Below are 19,891 nucleotides of genomic sequence, written 5' to 3'. Positions count from 1 at the left end.
GTATGCGTGTGTCTGTGTGTGTCTGTGTGTGTCTGTGTGTGTCTGTGTGTGTCTGTGTGTGTCTGTGTGTCTGTCTGTGTGTCTGTGTGTGTGTGTCTGTCTGTGTGTGTCTGTCTGTGTGTGTCTGTCTGTGTGTGTCTGTCTGTGTGTGTCTGTCTGTGTGTGTCTGTCTGTGTGTGTCTGTCTGTGTGTGTCTGTCTGTGTGTGTCTGTGTGTGTCTGTGTGTGTCTGTGTTCCGCCCCCTGGTAACATCATTGAAGGTCCTACAACATATATAAAACCACAGAGTCTGACCGACAGAAGAACACCACATATAGGGCTCTTAAAAAGAGGAGGGCAAAAAAACCAACATGAGAATACAACAAACCCCTATTATGTCAGACACAACTCAGCACTTCTGACAGAAAACACTGCCCTACCACCACCACAGAGATCCTGTAGGCTGAAGGACCTGTGGTGATGTCACTTCTGTGGGAGGAGCCAAGCTGTGTTTGTCTTGTGTGGTAATCAAGCTATCAAGCTGCTGTGAGTGGGATGTGCCACCAGAAACACTGGTACTATAATTTCCTAATAACCACTAACACACTTATATCCCCATGATTGGCTTTGATCAGTATATACAGTAAAATATTGGTGACAGGTCCTCTTTATTGTCTCCCCATATACAGGATTACACAGTAGTGAAGAAGACCTCTACTGATGGCTGTCGGGCCCCTGTGTGTGATGGATGGGGAAAACCCCAGAGCCCAATCACGGGGCCCCCACCGCACCCCCTGGTACATGAGGACATTAATGTACAGAAGATTCTAGAACTTACCAACAAGATGATTGAGCTGCTGACTGGAGAGGTGACGCTGCAGGGAATGCTGGGACATTATACAGTAACAGCACTGGAGGCTTCTGGGTGATGACTGTATATTGTGTTGTCAGGTTCCTATAAGGTGTCAGGATGTCGCTGTCTATTTCTCCATGGAGGAGTGGGAGTATTTAGAAGGACACAAGGATCTGTACAAGGAGGCCATGATGGAGACCCGCCAGCCGCTCCCATCACCAGGTAATAGACAGGACTAAATCCACGGGGACTTTATTATCTGTATATAAAGAATGACTTCAGTGTCCATCTGTGTTTCCTGCAGTTCCATCCAGTAAGAGAAGAACCCCAGAGAGATCTCCCAGTCCTCTTCTTCCACAGGACCATCAGGTAGATGGAGATGTCCCTCTGATCTGTAGAAGGCTGTGAAGCTCTTGTCTTCAGTCTTATTAGATGTCTTCTCCTTGTGTGATGAGGCCGGTGGAGATGGCAGGATTACCGCTGACCAGAGACATTACATCTTGTCTGGATCTTCTCCCAGTGTTCTGGCAGTGGAGACTGCTGGTGGGAATAAGGAGCAAACAGGTTGGATTTATATCTATCTGCTCCTTTATTTCCCCGAGACAAGCAGCGGATGTGTCTGGTAGACGCTGATCTCCTCCACTGAGACAACATGCAACGTGTCTAACCATGTAGAACTTACACGTGTATATATTTGGTGGATATTCAACCTCTGCAACATATTGCCTGTGCAACTACTAGCTACACAAGAGCCCAGACTTCCCAGACCCCCACTCCTGAATCTCCAGCAGTACAATCAGAACTATTTTCTTTACTCTTACTGTCCTGGCTAATGGTGTGCTCTCCGTATACTTCTCCCCAATATGTCGGCCATACTGTCCTGAGAGAGAGGAGATGGAGTGAGGTTATGCTATGTACAATGAAAGCAAGGCATCAGAATAAGTCAAGAAGATAGTTGTGATGCTGCTATTAAAGGGTCAGCAGAAAGAGCGGTAGAATCCAGGGGCTACACAGGGCACTATTACTTTGTGAGGGGCAGAAAGTGGGTGCTATTACTTTGTGGGCTGCACTGAGGGGGGATGTAAAGTTTGCAGAGACAATTCATGGCTAAAAGAGATCTTCATGGTAGTCCGGGCCCGGCTAAGACAAACAAAAAAGACTGTTTTCAGAGAAGATGGAATCACTGGAGGTAACTGCACTGTAAGTACTTCTCTATATAGAACTAGTATCTGACTATCATCTGGTGACTTGGTTATTTAGCAGTACACTAGAGCCAAGCTGCTATATCTAGCAACTAAAGCCCTCCTGACCTATAAATTGCCTTACAGTTTGTGTGTTTGTGGGGAGCAGGTGTCCCTCTGCATGTCCATGAGGTTCATTGAGCCATCTTATAATATCTATATCCAGCTTCTAGACCTGCAGCTATGTGGCTCAGATAACTACTCCTGTCATGATGTTTAATGATCTTTTCTGGTCATGCAAAAACTTCCACACGACTTCTCCAACCGTCTGCTGACTTTTACGATCTTTGTCTCCCAGCTTCTGTATCAGGATGAAGATCTGACCAATATTAATACTACAAAGACAAATGTGAGGGGTGATCAGCGGTGTAAAGAGGAGATTCCTACCAGTAAACGCCCAGGTGAGTAGTAACCACTGAATACAGCAGAGAGGAGTCACAGATTCTCCGGCTGCAGATATACAGTGGAATCTGACAGATCCCAGGGCTTATAAATCTACATAAATATTTCCATACTTAGCCAAATTACAAATTAAAAATCAATGAAAACCTGATACAATTGCAGGGATAATACATAAGACATGGACCAGATACAGAATACAGAATTTAGACACACATAACAAAATGCGGATGGTGAAGACATAGTCTCAGATAACAGAACATGGATAAATAAGTTTGAATAACAAAATGCAGAATGTGGAGATAGAGCAACAAGGGGATGCACTCGGGATGGGGATCCACAAAGAGGAGCCATGTTGTGACCAAATGAGGATTGAAGATTAAGGCCAAACATAGAACGCAGAGACATAGGCTAAGGTAACAGACTCCTGAGCGCAGAGAAATAGGCCCAGAAAATGAGGTAATCGCCTTGATAAAGGCGGCCTCATGTTCCATGCCTCGGCCACTAACTCTTACACCAAGCAGAAAGAGAACAAACAGACAACCAAAGCACCACTGCATTAAGGCAGAAATAAACAAGAACATTACTTAGCTTTAGCAGCAGAACTCCAAAGAGCATAACCTCACTCCAACAGAGCTGAGACAATAATCAGAGACACCTAGACCCAGGAGCAGACTTAAATAATGACCGATGCAATGTCATTGTACAAACAGGTCTTCAGAAACATTATCAAACAGTAAAATGAGTTTTATTCTTGGCAGATAACAGTATTGTGAGCTCTGAGGGATGTTTGATATCTGCTGATTGTAAAGCAGAAGATTGTGGTATCACACAAGATACAGATGAGGAACCTGCCATTATCTCAGATGTCTCCTCAGCCCTTCACAGCGAAGATCCATCACCTGATCCTCTTATACAGGGCCCAACTTCTGAGTCATCACAGACTGAGAAGCAGAAGAAAAGTCACAGAAGGAGAAAGCATCAGAGAATTCATACAGGGGAAAAGTCATATTCGTGTTCAGAATGTGGGAAATGTTTTACTACGAATAGAAATCTTGTTACACATCAGAGAACTCACATAAGAGAGAACCCGTATTCATGTCCAGAATGTGGGAAATGCTTTTTAAGGAAATCAGATCTATCTAACCATCGGAGAATTCACACAGGAGAGAAGCCATTTTCATGTTCAGAGTGTGGGAAAGGTTTTACTCGAAAATCACATCTTAATGTACATCAACGTCGTCACACAGGGACTGAGCCATATTCATGTTCAGAATGTGGGGAACGTTTTTGTGTGAAATCGCATCTTCTTGTACATCAGAGAAGTCACACAGGGGAGAAGCCATTTTCATGTTTAGAATGTGGAAACCGTTTTACTGTGAAATCCCATCTTGTCGTACATCAGAGAATTCACACAGGGGAAAAGCCATTTGCATGTTCAGAATGTGGGAAACGTTTTAAAGTGAAATCAGATCTTGTTACACATAAGACAGTTCACACAGGGGAGAAGCCATTTCTATGTTTAACATGTGGGAAATGTTGTAGAAAGAAATCCGATCTAGTTAGACATCAGAGAACTCACACAGGAGAGAAACCATTTTCATGTTCAGTATGTGAGAAACGTTTTAGTCAGAAACCATCTCTTGTCAAACATCAGAGAATTCATTCAGAGGAAAAGTAATTTAATGCAGTCTAAGTGTTTTAACAGAGTATTCCGTTTAGGTAAAGTTAATCCCTCTCAGTGGGATAGGGGATAACTAGCTGTTCAGTGAGGATCCACCCACTGAGATCCCCACCATCTCAAGAATGGGGGATCTCGTTTGCCACACTTCCATTCACTTCTAGCTGCACATGGGTGATCCCCCATGTGCAGCCTGAGTTCCATTCAAAGTGACATGACTCGGTTTGCAGCAGAGATGACCAGAAGTGGGTCAAATAACCCCCTCCTACCTTCATTCTCAGGATTGGTGTGGGCTGCAGTGGTTGGACTCTAATAAAAGAGATTTTTTTTTTGTAGTCTACATCCACTGGAGGGTTGAATACTGATAGATCGATTAAAATGTATATTTTAGAAGTCACATAGTAGAGATACTATGTGACTGCACATCATAGAAGTCACATCATAGAGATACCATATTCATATTTAGAATGTGGGAAATGCTTTATTCTGAAATCACATCTTGTTGAATATCATAGAACTCACACGGGAAAGAGTACTTTAATGTACAGAAAGTGCGAAATGTTCTTCTAGTAATTCAGATCTTGTTAGACATCAGAGAATTCACACGGGAGGAGTTATGATCGTGTGGGCAGACTAAGCACGGGGCCCACACGATTGTACCCAAAGCAGGAAAGGATGGGAAGGACGCACACAGGTCACACGGGTTTGAAGCGACTGACCCTACACTACCTGGAAGGTGACATGGCCCTACGTAAGCCGGGGATTCGCCCCAATATAGGGCGGCCCAGCGTTCTTCGGATCTTGGCTCTAGCTGATCCTAGGAGCCACGCACCAGAACAGGACGCACTCACGTGCCACATGACAGGGACTGAACACCAGGACACACAGAGTCAGACTACACAGCATGGAGCAGCCACAATGCAACCATTAGTAACAGATAAGCTGAATATAAATACAAGGTATTAGTTGACATTTTGTACAAAACATGGAAGCTAGCAGGCCACTTCACAGCTCCTGGTTATACTGCTAGTCGCTACAGTAACCAGGAGTCCAGCAGAGCCGGACAGAGTTCACACAGAACGCTGCAACAGGACAGGACACAGATAGCAGGTCACACAGCAAGCTAACACAAAACTGACAGAATTTAAACAAACAAATGGACATGAACCAGCAAGACACAGATCACACAGCAAGCTTGCAACAGGACAGAACAGAGTACAGGCGCAGGCTAACAGACTACAACATACAATGAAAATCAGACAGACTCCACCCAGAGCTCACATGCACACAAATGAAACTCACAGCAAGTCTGTGTGTCCTCATACCAGGGGGAATAAACAGCTACACAAGCTGACATAGGGAACTGTGTCAAGTTACACCAAATGACACACAGAGCAGACAGTCAGCTACACAAGCTGTTATAAAGAATAAGACACTTGGAGGCTGCACCTGTAAAGGGGGAAAGGAAAAGGGGGCTGCATGTACTACAGACTAGGACTACGGGTGTCCAAACCGTCTTTAGGGAAGCAGAAAGACACAGACCTACTTGCAAACAGATCAGAGTGGGAACAAATTACACATACCTGACAACAAGTTACAGAAGTAACATGACTGCTCACCCTGTGACCCAGCCAGAGACTGACCAGGAGCTGGGTTTATATATGAGCACAGACCCAGGAGATTGGCTAGCAGGAAGTACCACACCCAGCCAGGTCAATCAATTAACCCTGTGAGTGCTGTGCTGCTAGGAATCTTAAAACTACAGATCCCAGCAGCACACGCAACAGGAGGCAACCCATTTTCATCTCGGGTGTACTGGCATGTGACTTAACTAAATATACTAACTCTTATTATTCCGGCAGGATATAATAAAGTGACCTACAGCATTCACATGTAATATGAATGAGAGTGCTATTGGTCAGATGAGAGGACCAATATATAGCATCAGCTGAGCAATTGTCCATATATCACAGAATCCAAGAAATTACACCCACTTGGAAGGAAGATATTTAGTTGTACAGCAAAGATTATTCATGAATCACAGAAATCACTGCTTTACATTATCAACGTAAAACAAAACTTTTACTAAATAATTAAAAACATCGAGGAATGACCAAAGAAATCGTAGAGAGAGACCTTAAAAAGGCTTTTAGTGCCCTGCAGTATTCTAAAAACAATATGGAGCACCCGCCCCAAAAAGGGCGAACCCATGCTGGAACTTCAACCTATATATCCCTATTATGTCCTGGATTAAGGTCAAAAGAGTAAAAATGCAAAAAGAAGGAAACACACAAAGAGGACTTGAAATAACGAAATAATCTGAATTGTCTTTTTAGATTTTATCATTTTAGAGGACAGCTAAAGACGTGCGCAGAGTAGAATCAACCACCGTGCTTCTAATCACTTGTTTCTCATTATTAATAAAAGCTTATATCTATAAATGTAGCTGCTTGTACTGGAGCCGATCTTCTTCCTGTAGTTTCACAAGGCTTTTATCGAATAACCATTACTTGATTTTACAGCACAGTGCTTGTTTACCCACTCAGGGCCATGGTAGACAGCAGTACAACTAATTAACCCATGTACCATAATTGTAATAATGGAACAGCTTTACCATTGCAGTCTAGCACAGAAATATACAAAATAAGTGAATGCACTCAAGTTTCAAGTAAATATAGTTTTTTGAACCGGCCTGTTTTCATTAGGCAAAAATCTAACAATTGAATTAAATATAAAATATAGAGAAAAAAAACAAATATATGGAAGTAGTATTCCAGGCGGTCAGAGACATAATCACAACCAAGGCATGTATACTCATTGTTGAAAACAATCCGGCCCCCAGAAGAAGTTGTCATTTTGCCGAGTTCCATCTCAGGCAGATAGACAAATTATGAGAGTTGTGCTGATTAGATGAACAGTCTTGTCACCTGAGGCCATAAAAGTGGTTCCCCACTTGGCCTATAAAACTCTCTCAGAGACTCCTTGTGTGTATTGACCTCTTCTTCCTCTTGTGTAGAGCTTGTTGACCACTAGACGCCTCTACGACGCAGAGAAGAGATTTCACCCCGTTCACAGAGTCTGAGAGGGGGCGCATTATTGGGATGTGAGAAGCTGGGTGCTTCCATTTGAATTGTCCCCCATGTGGGCCATTGCATATGACAGTCGGTCACCCCTAGTAGTTCAGCGATATGTTCAGGATATCCTGCAGTCACGTATGTTGCCTCCCATGGTGGCTTCCAAGAGGCAGCAGGATAATGCTTGGTCTTGCACACAAGGGTGTCACGGGAATGTCTCCACAACATTGCTGCATTACTGTGGCTATCTAGTTGCCATATTTATTGCCCATAGAACATGAATGGGGCCATCTGGGATGCCAACTTTGACAGCCTATGAGTTTGCACGATCTAGAGGCTCAGTTACACCGAATGTGAAGCAATATGCCATGCGATATCATTAGAGATGACCGAGCAAACTCGGCCAAGCTTGATGCTCCTTCGAGCATTAGGGTACTCGAGATGTTCGTTACTCGAGACGAACACCACACGGTACTCAAGTCAATTCCATTTCCTTCCCCGCATGTTTAGCGCCATTTTCTAGCCAATAGACATGCAGGGAAGGCATTACCACTTTCTCCTGTGACATGCCAGCCCTATCCCACCCCGCTGCAGTGAGTGGCTGGCGAGATCAAGTGACCGCTGAGTACTTAAAGCGGTCCCGCCCGCGGCTCGCCTCAGACACACGCTGGGAAAGTATAGGGAAAGTGCTGCTGCTGCTGCTGCTATATGGAAAGTGTTAGTGTAGGATCCTGTCTTCAAAAACCCCAACGGCCCTTCTTAGGGCTACATCTGACGTGTGCATTTTACTGGGTGGCTGCTGGGAGTTGTAGTGCTTCCATTTTAGTATTACGCAGCTAGGCCTGTTTGCAGCCTTCCATAATATTTTTTTTCTGGCTGGAGTGTGCGTTAAAATACCGCTCTCAACGTGATAGTGCACGCAAATAATTCCATACTTATTTATACCGTTCTGTGTCTGCAGTGAATTAGATGCACAGCATAGGGCCACAGCCACTTCTAGAGGGAAAGTGATATACCCTATACAGCCTGTATCCTCTGTGCCAAAAAAACAAAAGCTCCTTCGTTGGGCTACATCTGACCGTGTGCATTTTACTGGGTGGCTGCTGGGAGTTGTAGTGCTTCCATTTTTGTATTATGCAAGTAGGCCTGTTTGCATCCTTCCGTATTATTTTTTTCTGGCTGGAGTGTGCAGTAAAATACCGCTCTCAACGATAAATAGTACTGTAATATTACCGGGGCCACTGCAAAGTATTTCAGCTCAGCCGCTGTGCAGAGCGTTTCACAATACCATTTCCGTTGGTGGGGTTGAGATCGCCACAGCTACCAGCACTATCCACTGGCTTTAGTCTTCTCCCACTCCACACAGCCTCTATAATCTACAAGTCTCTGCGAGCAGTATATTACCCCTAGGTATCAGCGCAAGACAGCGGGTTACTTTTTTCTAGTCACAGCATAGAACTTCCGCTATCTACAAGTCTCTGTGTGCAGTGAATTAAGCCCAGTTGTCAGTGCTGTACAGTGGGGTAATTTATTTGGCCCCTGCTTTATTCGTAATTGCCATGATGAAAAGCAGGGGTAGGAGTCGAGGACGTGGACACTGACAAGAACACGGAGGTCCAAGTGAGGGTGTGGGCACAGGCCGAGTTCCTGGTCCAGGTGAATCACAGCCGGCTGCTGCGGGATTAGGAAAGAGGCAAGTTTCTGGGGTCCCCAGCTTCATATCACAATTTATGGGTCCACGAGGTAGACCTTTATTACCAACAGAGCAGTGTGAGCAGGTCCTGTCATGGATGGCAGAAAATGCATCCAGCAATGTATCGACCACCCAGTCTTCTACGCAGTCCACTACTCCTGGCTTAGGGACTGCAACTCTGAATCCTCTGGCTGCTGCTCCTCCTTCCTCCCAGCCTCCTCACTCCATGAAAATGACATATTCTGATGAACAGGCAGACTCCCAGGAACTGTTCTCGGGTCCCAGCCATGAGTGGGAAAAAATGGTTCCTCTCTCACCTGAGGAGTTTGTTGTGACCGATGCCCAACCTTTGGAAAGTTCCCGGGGTCTGGGTGATGAGGCTGAGGACTTCGGGCAACTGTCTCAAGAGCTTTCAATGGGTGAGGAGGAGGATGATGATGATGAGACACAGTTGTCTATCAGTGAGGTAGTAGTAAGGGCAGTAAGTCCGAGGGAGGAGCGCACAGAGGATTCAGAGGAAGAGCAGCTGGACGATGAGGTGACTGACCCCATTTGGTTTTCTAAGCCTACTGAGGACAGGTCTTCAGAGGGGGAGGCAAGTGCAGCAGCAGGGCAGGTTGAAAGAGGCAGTGCGGTGGCCAGGGGTAGAGGCAGGGCCAGACCGAATAATCCACCAACTGTTTCCCAAAGCGCCCCCTCGCGCCATGCCACCCTGCAGAGGCCGAGGTGCTCAAAAGGTGTGACAGTTTTTCACTGAGAGTGCAGACGACCGACGAACTGTGGTGTGCAAGGTTTGTCGCACCAAGATCAGCCGGAGAGCCACCACCACCAGCATGCGCAGGCATATGATGGCAAGTGCAGCAGCAGGACAGCTTGGGAAGAGGCAGTGGAGTGGCCAGGGGTAGAGGCAGGGCCAGAGTGAAGAATCCCCCAACTGTTTCCCAAAAGAACCCCCTCGCGCCAAGCCTCCGTGCATAGGGCTAGGTGTTCAAAGGTATGAATGTCTTTCAGTGAGAGCACGGACGACCGACGAACAGTGGTGTGCAACCTGTGTCGCACCAAGATCAGCCGGGGAGCCACCACCACCAGCATGCGCAGGCATGTGATGGCCAAGCACCCCACAAGGTGGGACGAAGGCCATTCACCGCCTCCGGGTCACACCACTGCCTCTTCCCCTGTGCCCCAACCTGCCAAATCAGATCCAACCCCCCTCTCAGGACACAGGCACGAGCGCCTCACGGCCTGCACCCACACCCTCAGCTCCACTGTCCTCCACCCCATCCAGCAATGTCTCTCAGCGCAGCGTTCAGCTGTCGCTAGCACAAGCGTTGGAGCGAAGGCGCAAATACGCCACCATGCACCCGCATGCACAAGCTTTAAACGTGCACATTGCCAAATTAATCAGCCTGGAGATGCTGCCGTACAGGCTTGTGGAAATGGAGGCTTTCAAAAACATGATTGCGGCGGCGGTCCCACGCTACTCGGTCCCCAGTCGCCACTATTTTTCCTGGTGTGTCATCCCAGCCCTACACCAGCACGTCTCCCGAAACATCAATCGTGCCCTCACCAACGCGGTGACTGGGAAGCTTCACTTAACCACGGACACGTGGACAAGTACTGGCGGACAGGGCCACTATATCTCCCTGTTCAGCGTGTATGGGCTGTGGAGGAGGATCCTGAAAGTCATCTTCCTAGTGAGGACAGCCATGTCTTGCGTACTGGTACCCTGGCACACATGGATGACTTCATGTTAGGCTGCCTTTCTCGTGACCCTCGCGTTAGACGCATTCTGGCCAACACGGATTACTGGGTGTACACCCTTCTCGACCCACGGAATAAGGAGAACCTTTCCACTCTCATTCCCGAAGAGAAAAGGGGTACGAGAGTGATGCAATACCACAGGGCCCTGATTGAAAAAGTGATGCTAAACTTCCCATCTGACAGCGCTAGCGGCAGAAGGCGTAGTTCCGAGGGCCAAGTAGCAGGGGAGGCGCAGAGATCAGGCAGAATGTACAGCACAGGCAGGGGAACACTCTCCAAGGCCTTTGCCAGCTTTATGGCTCCCCAGCAAGACTGTCACCACTCCCCAGTCAAGGCTAAGTCGGAGGGAGCACTGTAAAAAGATGGTGAGGGAGTACGTAGCCGATTGTACCACTGTCCTACGTGATGCCTCTGCTGTATACAACTATTGGGTGTCAAATCTGGACACGTGGCATGAACTTGTGCTGTACGCCCTGGAAGTGCTGGCTTGCCCTGCCGCTAGCGTCTTGTCAGAGAGGGTGTTTAGTGCAGCTGGGGGAATCATAACGGATAAGCGGACCCGCCTGTCAACTGCCAGTGCCGACATGCTTACACTCATAAAGATGAACAAAGCCTGGATTTCCCCAGACTTCTCTTGTCCACTGGCGGAAAGCAGCGATACCTAAAGATTCTTTTCGCTGCAACCAGATAAATAAGCATTCTCTATCACTGGAAAAAAAGGGGGAATTAGCTTTGTCAATCACTCTCGGATATTATTCCTCCTCCTCCTCCTGAAACAACATGTCATCACGCTGAACTGCCAATTTTTCTGTGGCCCAAAACGCTCTGCTTACAATTTTTTTTACAATTTTTCAAAGTTTCAAAAGTATTGATACTTTACCAGAAACCATTTTTTTTCACTGGGCTGCCTCCAGGCTCTGTTGCAAATTAAGCAACAGCGAGCTGTACCTTTAAAAGATATTGCTGGGTTTCACCTGTCCTCTCGGTTGATAAATTTTTCAGAGGTACACTTGTATTCTTGGTACACTAATTTTTCTGGCCCTTGCCTATACTGTTATCTAACTAATTTTTCCGGACTTCGCCTACACTAATGGTACACCAATGTTTCAGGGGTTCGCCTACACTCTTGCTACAGAAATGGTACTGGGGTCTGCCTATACTTCTGCTACAGAAATGGTACTGGGGTCTGCCTATACTTCTGCTACAGAAATGGTACTGGGGTCTGCCTATACTTCTGCTACAGAAATGGTACTGGGGTCTGCCTATACTTCTGCTACAGAAATGGTACTGGGGTCTGCCTATACTTCTGCTACAGAAATGGTACTGGGGTCTGCCTATACTTCTGCTACAGAAATGGTACTGGGGTCTGCCTATACTTCTGCTACAGAAATGGTACTGGGGTCTGCCTATACTTCTGCTACAGAAATGGTACTGGGGTCTGCCTATACTTCTGCTACAGAAATGGTACTGGGGTCTGCCTATACTGCTGCTACAAAAAGCATAGGCAGACCTCTGTAACATGTTACTGCAAAAATGGTACTGGGGTCTGCCTATACTGCTGCTACAGAAATGTTACAGGGGTCTGCCTATACTGCTGCTACAAAAATGTTACAGGGGTCTGCCTATACGTGTGCTACAGAAATGTTACAGGGGTTCGCCTATACTTGTGCTACAGAAATGTTACTGGGGTTCGCCTATTCTTGTGCTACAGAAATGTTACAGCGTCTGCCTATACTTCTGCTACAGAAATGGTACTGGGGTCTGCCTATACTTCTGCTACAGAAATGGTACTGGGGTCTGCCTTTACTGCTGCTACAGAAATGTTACAGGGGTCTGCCTATACTGCTGCTACAGAAATGTTACAGGGGTCTGCCTATACTGCTGCTACAGAAATGTTACAAGGGTCTGCCTATACTTCTGCTACAGAAATGTTACAGGGGTCTGCCTATACTTCTGCTACAGAAATGTTACAGGGGTCTGCCTATACTGTTGCTACAGAAATGGTACTGGGGTCTGCCTATAATGTTACTACAGAAATGTTACTAGTGTCTGCCTATACTTCTACTACAGAAATGTTACAGGGGTCTGCCTATACAGCTGCTACAGAAATGTTACAGGGGTCTGCCTATACAGCTGCTACAGAAATGTTACAGGGGTCTACCTACCGGACAGAGTTCACACAGAACGCTGCAACAGGACAGGACACAGATAGCAGGTCACACAGCAAGCTAACACAAAACTGACAGAATTTAAACAAACAAATGGACATGAACCAGCAAGACACAGATCACACAGCAAGCTTGCAACAGGACAGAACAGAGTACAGGCACAGGCTAACAGACTACAACATACAATGAAAATCACACAGACTCCACCCAGAGCTCACATGCACACAAATGAAACTCACAGCAAGTCTGTGTGTCCTCATACCAGGGGGAATAGACAGCTACACAAGCTGACATAGGGAACTGTGTCAAGTTACACCAACTGACACACAGAGCAGACAGTCAGCTACACAAGCTGTTATACAGAGTAAGACATAAGACACTTGGAGGCTGCACCTGTAAAGGGGGAAAGGAAAAGTGGGCTGCATGTACTGCAGACTAGGACTACGGGTGTCCAAACCGTCTTTAGGGAAGCAGAAAGACACAGACCTACTTGCAAACAGATCAGAGTGGGAACAAATTACACATACCTGATAAGTTACAGAAGTAACATGACTGCGCACCCTGTGACCCAGCCAGAGACTGACCAGGAGCTGGGTTTATATGTGAGCACAGACCCAGGAGATTGGCTAGCAGGAAGTACCACACCCAGCCAGGTCAATCAATTAACCCTGTGAGGGCTGTGCTGCTAGGAATCTTAAAACTACAGATCTCAGCAGCACACGCAACAGGAGGCAACCCATTTTCATCTCGGGTGTACTGGCATGTGACTTAACCAAATATACTAACTCTTATTATTCCGGCAGGATATAATAAAGTGACCTACAGCATTCACATGTAATATGAATGAGAGTGCTATTGGTCAGATGAGAGGACCAATATATAGCATCAGCTGAGCAATTGTCCATATATCACAGAATCCAAGAAATTACACCCACTTGGAAGGAAGATATTTAGTTGTACAGCAAAGATTATTCATTAATCACAGAAATCACTGCTTTACATTATCAACGTAAAACAAAACTTTTACTAAATAATTAAAAACATCGAGGAATGACCAAAGAAATCGTAGAGAGAGACCTTAAAAAGGCTTTTAGTGCCCTGCAGTATTCTAAAAACAATATGGAGCACCCGCCCCAAAAAGGGCGAACCCATGCTGGAACTTCAACATATATATCCCTATTATGTCCTAGATTAAGGTCAAAAGAGTAAAAATGCAAAAAGAAGGAAACACACAAAGAGGACTTGAAATAACGAAATAATCTGAATGGTCTTTTTAGATTTTATCATTTTAGAGGACAGCTAAAGACGTGCGCAGAGTAGAATCAACCACCGTGCTTCTAATAACTTGTTTCTCATTATTAATAAAAGCTTATATCTATAAAAGTGCTTGTTTACCCACCCAGGGCCATGGTAGACAGCAGTACAACTAATTAACCCATGTACCATAATTGTAATAATGGAACAGCTTTACCATGCAGTCTAGCACAGAAATATACAAAATAAGTGAATGCACTCAAGTTTCAAGTAAATATAGTTTTTTGAACCGGCCTGTTTTCATTAGGCAAAAAGCTAACAATTGAATTAAATATAAAATATAGAGAAAAAAAACAAATATATGGAAGTAGTATTCCAGGCGGTCAGAGACATAATCACAACCAAGGTATGTATACTCATTGTTGAAAACAATCCGGCCCCCAGAAGAAGTTGTCATTTTGCCGAGTTCCATCTCAGGCAGATAGACAAATTATGAGAGTTGTGCTGATTAGATGAACAGTCTTGTCACCTGAGGCCATAAAAGTGGTTCTCCACTTGGCCTATAAAACTCTCTCAGAGACTCCTTGTGTGTATTGACCTCTTCTTCCTCTTGTGTAGAGCTTGTTGACCACTAGACGCCTCTACGACGCAGAGAAGAGATTTCACCCCGTTCACAGAGTCTGAGAGGGGGCGCATTATTGGGATGTGAGAAGCTGGGTGCTTCCATCTGAATTGTCCCCCATGTGGGCCATTGCATATGACAGTCGGTCACCCCTAGTAGTTCAGCGATATGTTCAGGATATCCTGCAGTCACGTATGTTGCCTCCCATGGTGGCTTTCAAGAGGCAGCAGGATAATGCTTGGTCTTGCACACAAGGGTGTCGCAGGAATGTCTCCACAACATTGCTGCATTACTGTGGCTATCTAGTTGCCATATTTATTGCCCATAGAACATGAATGGGGCCATCTGGGATGCCAACTTTGACAGCCTATGAGTTTGCACGATCTAGAGGCTCAGTTACACCGAATGTGAAGCAATATGCCATGGGATATCATTAGAGATGACCGAGCAAACTCGTCCAAGCTTGATCTCGAGCATTAGGGTACTCGAGATGCTCGTTACTCGAGACGAACACCACACGGTACTCGAGTCAATTCCATTTCCTTCCCCGCATGTTTAGCGCCATTTTCTAGCCAATAGACATGCAGGGAAGCCATTACCACTTTCTCCTGTGACATGCCAGCCCTATCCCACCCCCCTGCAGTCAGTGGCTGGCGAGATCAAGTGATCGCCGAGTACTTAAAGCGGTCCCACCCGCGGCTCGCCTCAGACACACGCTGGGAAAGTATAGGGAAAGTGCTGCTGCTATATGGAAAGTGTTAGTGTAGGATCCTGTCTTCAAGAACCCCAACGGTCCTTCTTAGGGCTACATCTGACGTGTGCATTTTACTGGGTGGCTGCTGGGAGTTGTAGTGCTTCCATTTTAGTATTACGCAGCTAGGCCTGTTTGCAGCCTTCCGTATTATTTTTTTCTGGCTGGAGTGTGCAGTAAAATACCGCTCTCAACGATAAATAGTACTGTAATATTACCGGGGCCACTGCAAAGTATTTCAGCTCACCCGCTGTGCAGAGCGTCTCACAATACCATTTCTGTTGGTGGGGTTGAGATCGCCACAGTTATCAGCACTATCCACTGGCTTTAGAGTCTTCTCCCACTCCACACAGCCTCTATAATCTACAAGTCTCTGCGAGCAGTAAATTACCCCTAGGTATCAGCGCAAGACAGCGGGTTACTTTTTTCTAGTCACAGCATAGAACCTCCGCTATCTACAAGTCTCTGTGTGCAGTGAATTAAGCCCAGTTGTCAGTGCTGTACAGTGGGGTAATTTATTTGGCCCCTGCTCTATTTGTAATCCGCCATGATGAAAAGCAGGGGTAGGAGTCGAGGACGTGGACACGGACGAGGACACGGAGGTCCAAGTGAGGGTGTGGGCACAGGCCGAGTTCCTGGTCCAGGTGAATCACAGCCGGCTGCTGCGGGATTAGGAAAGAGGCAAGTTTCTGGGGTCCCCAGCTTCATATCACAATTTATGGGTCTACGAGGTAGACCTTTATTACAAATAGAGCAGTGTGAGCAGGTCCTGTCATGGATGGCAGAAAATGCATCCAGCAATGTATCGACCACCCAGTCTTCTACGCAGTCCACTACTCCCGGCTTAGGGACTGCAACTCTGAATCCTCTGGCTGCTGCTCCTCCTTCCTCCCAGCCTCCTCACTCCATGAAAATGACATATTCTGATGAACAGGCAGACTCCCAGGAACTGTTCTCCGGTCCCTGCCATGAGTGGGAAAAAATGGTTCCTCTCTCACCTGAGGAGTTTGTTGTGACCGATGCCCAACCTTTGGAAAGTTCCTGGGGTCTGGGTGATGAGGCTGAGGACTTCCGGCAACTGTCTCAAGAGCTTTCAATGGGTGAGGAGGATGATGATGATGAGACACAGTTGTCTATCAGTGAGGTAGTAGTAAGGGCAGTAAGTCAGAGGGAGGAGCGCACAGAAGATTCAGAGGAAGAGCAGCTGGACGATGAGGTGACTGACCCCACCTGGTTTGCTAAGCCTACTGAGGACAGGTCTTCAGAGGGGGAGGCAAGTGCAGCAGCCGGGCAGGTTGAAAGAGGCAGTGCGGTGGCCAGAAGTAGAGGCAGGGCCAGACCGAATAATCCACCAACTGTTTCCCAAAGCGTCCCCTCGCGCCATGCCACCCTGCAGAGGCCGAGGTGCTCAAAAGGTGTGACAGTTTTTCACTGAGAGTGCAGACGACCGACGAACTGTGGTGTGCAAGGTTTGTCGCGCCAAGATCAGGTGGAGAGCCACCACCACCAGCCTCACCACCACCAGCATGCGCAGGCATATGATGGCAAGTGCAGCAGCAGGACAGTGGAATAGCCAGGGGTAGAGGCAGGGCCAGAGTGAAGAATCCCCCAACTGTTTCCCAAAAGAACCCCCTCGCGCCAAGCCTCCATGCATAGGGCTAGGTGTTCAAAGGTATGAATGTCTTTCAGTGAGAGCACGGATGACCGACGAACAGTGGTGTGCAACCTGTGTCGCACCAAGATCAGCCGGGGAGCCACCACCACCAGCATGCGCAGGCATGTGATGGCCAAGCACCCCACAAGGTGGGACGAAGGCCATTCACCGCCTCTGGGTCACACCACTGCCTCTTCCCCTGTGCCCCAACCTGCCAATCAGATCCAACCCCCCTCTCAGGACACAGGCACGAGCGCCTCCCGGCCTGCACCCACACCCTCAGCTCCACTGTCCTCCACCCCATCTAGCAATGTCTCTCAGCGTAGCGTTCAGCTGTCGCTAGCACAAGCGTTGGAGCGAAAGCGCAAATACGCCACCATGCACCCACACGCACAAGCTTTAAACGTGCACATTGCCAAATTAATCAGCCTGGAGATGCTGCCGTACAGGCTTGTGGAAATGGAGGCTTACAAAAACACGATGGCGGCGGCAGTCCCACGCTACTCTGTCCCCAGTCGCCACTATTTTTCCGGGTGTGTCGTCCCAGCCCTATACCAGCACGTCTCCCGAAACATCAATCGTGCCCTCACCAACGCGGTGACTGGGAAGCTCCACTTAACCACGGACACGTGCACAAGTACTGGCGGACAGGGCCACTATATCTCCCTGACGGCACATTGGGTGAATTTGGTGGAGGCTGGGACCGAGTCAGAGCCTGGGACCGCTCACGTCCTACCCACACCCTGAATAGCGGGTCCTACCTTGGTGCTGGTATCTGCGGCGGTTTATGCCACCTCCTCTAAACCCTCCCCATTCTCCCATGCAACCTCTACCTCTCAATTAAGAAGTGTGAGCAGCACGTCGCAAGCAGTCGGTGTGGCGCGGCACCACAGCGGTGGGCAAGCGTCAGCAGGCCGTGCTGAAACTACTCAGCTTAGGTGACAAGAGGCACACGGCCTCCGAACTGTTGCAGGGTCTGACAGAGCAGACCGACCTCTGGCTTTCGCCGCTGAGCCTCCAACTGGGCATGGTCTTGTGTGACAACGGCCGTAACCATGCCTGGCCCACGTCTTCAATCTGGTGGTTCAGCAGTTTCTTAAAAAACTACCCTCACTTGTCTGACCTGCTTAGCAAGGTGCGCCGCGTCTGCGCACATTTCCACAAGTCCACCACAGACGCTGCCCCATCGGTTTAATCTGCCAGAGCACCGACTGCTGCGCGACATGCCCACGCGGTGGAATTCTACGCTCCACATGTTGGCCAGGCTCTATGAGCAGCGTAGAGCAATAGTGGAATACCAACTCCAACATGGGCGGCGTAGTGGTAGTCAGCCTCCCGAATTCTTTACCGAGGAGAGGGCCTGAAAACTTTGGGGAGTCTACCCAGATGGTGAGCGGCGATGCTGCTATCATTAGCATTACCATCCCGCTGCTATGCCTGCTGAGAAGTTCGCTGCAAAACAAAGGCCAACGCTTTGCGGTTGGAACAGGAGACAGGGGATGACAGTATGTCGCTTGATAGCCAGACCACCCTCATGTCTATATCTCAGCGCATTTTGGAGGAGAGGGAGGAGAAGGGGGAAGAGGCAGCTACGCACTTTGCAGAGGGTACCCATGCTTCTTGCCTCTCATCTGTTCAGCGTGTATGGGCTGTGGAGTAGGAGGAGGAGGATCCTGAAAGTCATCTTCCTAGTGAGGACAGCCATGTCTTGCGTACTGGTAGCCTGGCACACATGGATGACTTCATGTTAGGCTGCCTTTCTCGTGACCCTCGCGTTAGACGCATTCTGGCCTACACGGATTACTGGGTGTACACCCTTCTCGACCCACGGAATAAGGAGAACCTTTCCACTCTCATTCCCGAAGAGAAAAGGGGTACGAGAGTGATGCAATACCACAGGGCCCTGGTTGAAAAAGTGATGCTAAACTTCCCATCTGACAGCGCTAGCGGCAGAAGGCGTAGTTCCGAGGGCCAAGAAGCAGGGGAGGCGCAGAGATCAGGCAGCATGTACAGCACAGGCAGGGGAACACTCTCCAAGGGCTTTGCCAACTTTATGGCTCCCCAGCAAGACTGTCACCACTCCCCAGTCAAGGCTAAGTCGGAGGGAGCACTGTAAAAAGATGGTGAGGGAGTATGTAGCCGATTGTACCACTGTCCTACGTGATGCCTCTGCTGTATACAACTATTGGGTGTCAAAGCTGGACACGTGGCACGAACCTGCGCTGTACGCCCTGGAAGTGCTGGCTTGCCCTGCCGCTAGCGTCTTGTCAGAGAGGGTGTTTAGTGCAGCGGGGGGAATCATAACGGATAAGCGTACCCGCCTGTCAACTGCCAGTGCCGACATGCTTACACTCATAAAGATGAACAAAGCCTGGATTTCCCCAGACTTCTCTTCTCCACCGGCAGAAAGCAGCGATACCTAAAGATTATTTTCTCTGCAACCAGATAAATAAGCATTCTCTATCACTGGAAAAAAAGGGGGAATTAGCTTTGTCAATCACTCTCGGATATTATTCCTCCTCCTCCTCCTCAAACAACATATCATCGCGCTGAACTGCCAATTTTTCTGTGGCCCAAAACGCTCTGCTTACAATTTTTTTACAATTTTTTAAAGTTTCAGAAGTATTGATACTTTACCAGAAACCAATTTTTTTCACTGGGCTGCCTCCAGGCTCTGTTGCAAATTAAGCAACAGCGAGCTGTATCTTTAAAAAATATTGCTGGGTTTCACCTGTCCTCTCGGTTGATAAATTTTTCAGAG

The 19,891-nt window shown here is 47.5% G+C and overlaps 2 protein-coding genes across 2 annotated transcripts in view; both read left to right on the top strand.

The window, feature by feature from the left end:
• LOC136628701 (gastrula zinc finger protein XlCGF57.1-like) overlaps nucleotides 1–6,574 on the top strand; it is a 56,847-nt gene extending 50,273 nt beyond the window's left edge. The window contains exons 4-5 of the mRNA XM_066604805.1: nucleotides 2,372–2,474; nucleotides 3,234–6,574. Coding sequence (XP_066460902.1) covers nucleotides 2,372–2,474; nucleotides 3,234–4,153 — 1,023 coding nt within the window. The 3' untranslated portion in view covers nucleotides 4,154–6,574. The remainder of the gene's footprint in view (nucleotides 1–2,371; nucleotides 2,475–3,233) is intronic.
• The window catches only part of LOC136629027 (oocyte zinc finger protein XlCOF22-like), a 160,818-nt gene that overhangs the window by 100,525 nt on the left and 40,402 nt on the right, over nucleotides 1–19,891 (top strand). The gene's annotated exons all lie outside the window — the stretch shown is intronic.

Source organism: Eleutherodactylus coqui, chromosome 5 (genome assembly GCF_035609145.1).
Source record: "Eleutherodactylus coqui strain aEleCoq1 chromosome 5, aEleCoq1.hap1, whole genome shotgun sequence".
In the NCBI taxonomy this organism is placed as follows: Eukaryota; Metazoa; Chordata; class Amphibia; order Anura; family Eleutherodactylidae; genus Eleutherodactylus; species Eleutherodactylus coqui.
Note: the sequence above shows the minus strand (reverse complement) of the source record. Positions and strands in the feature narration are given on the sequence as shown.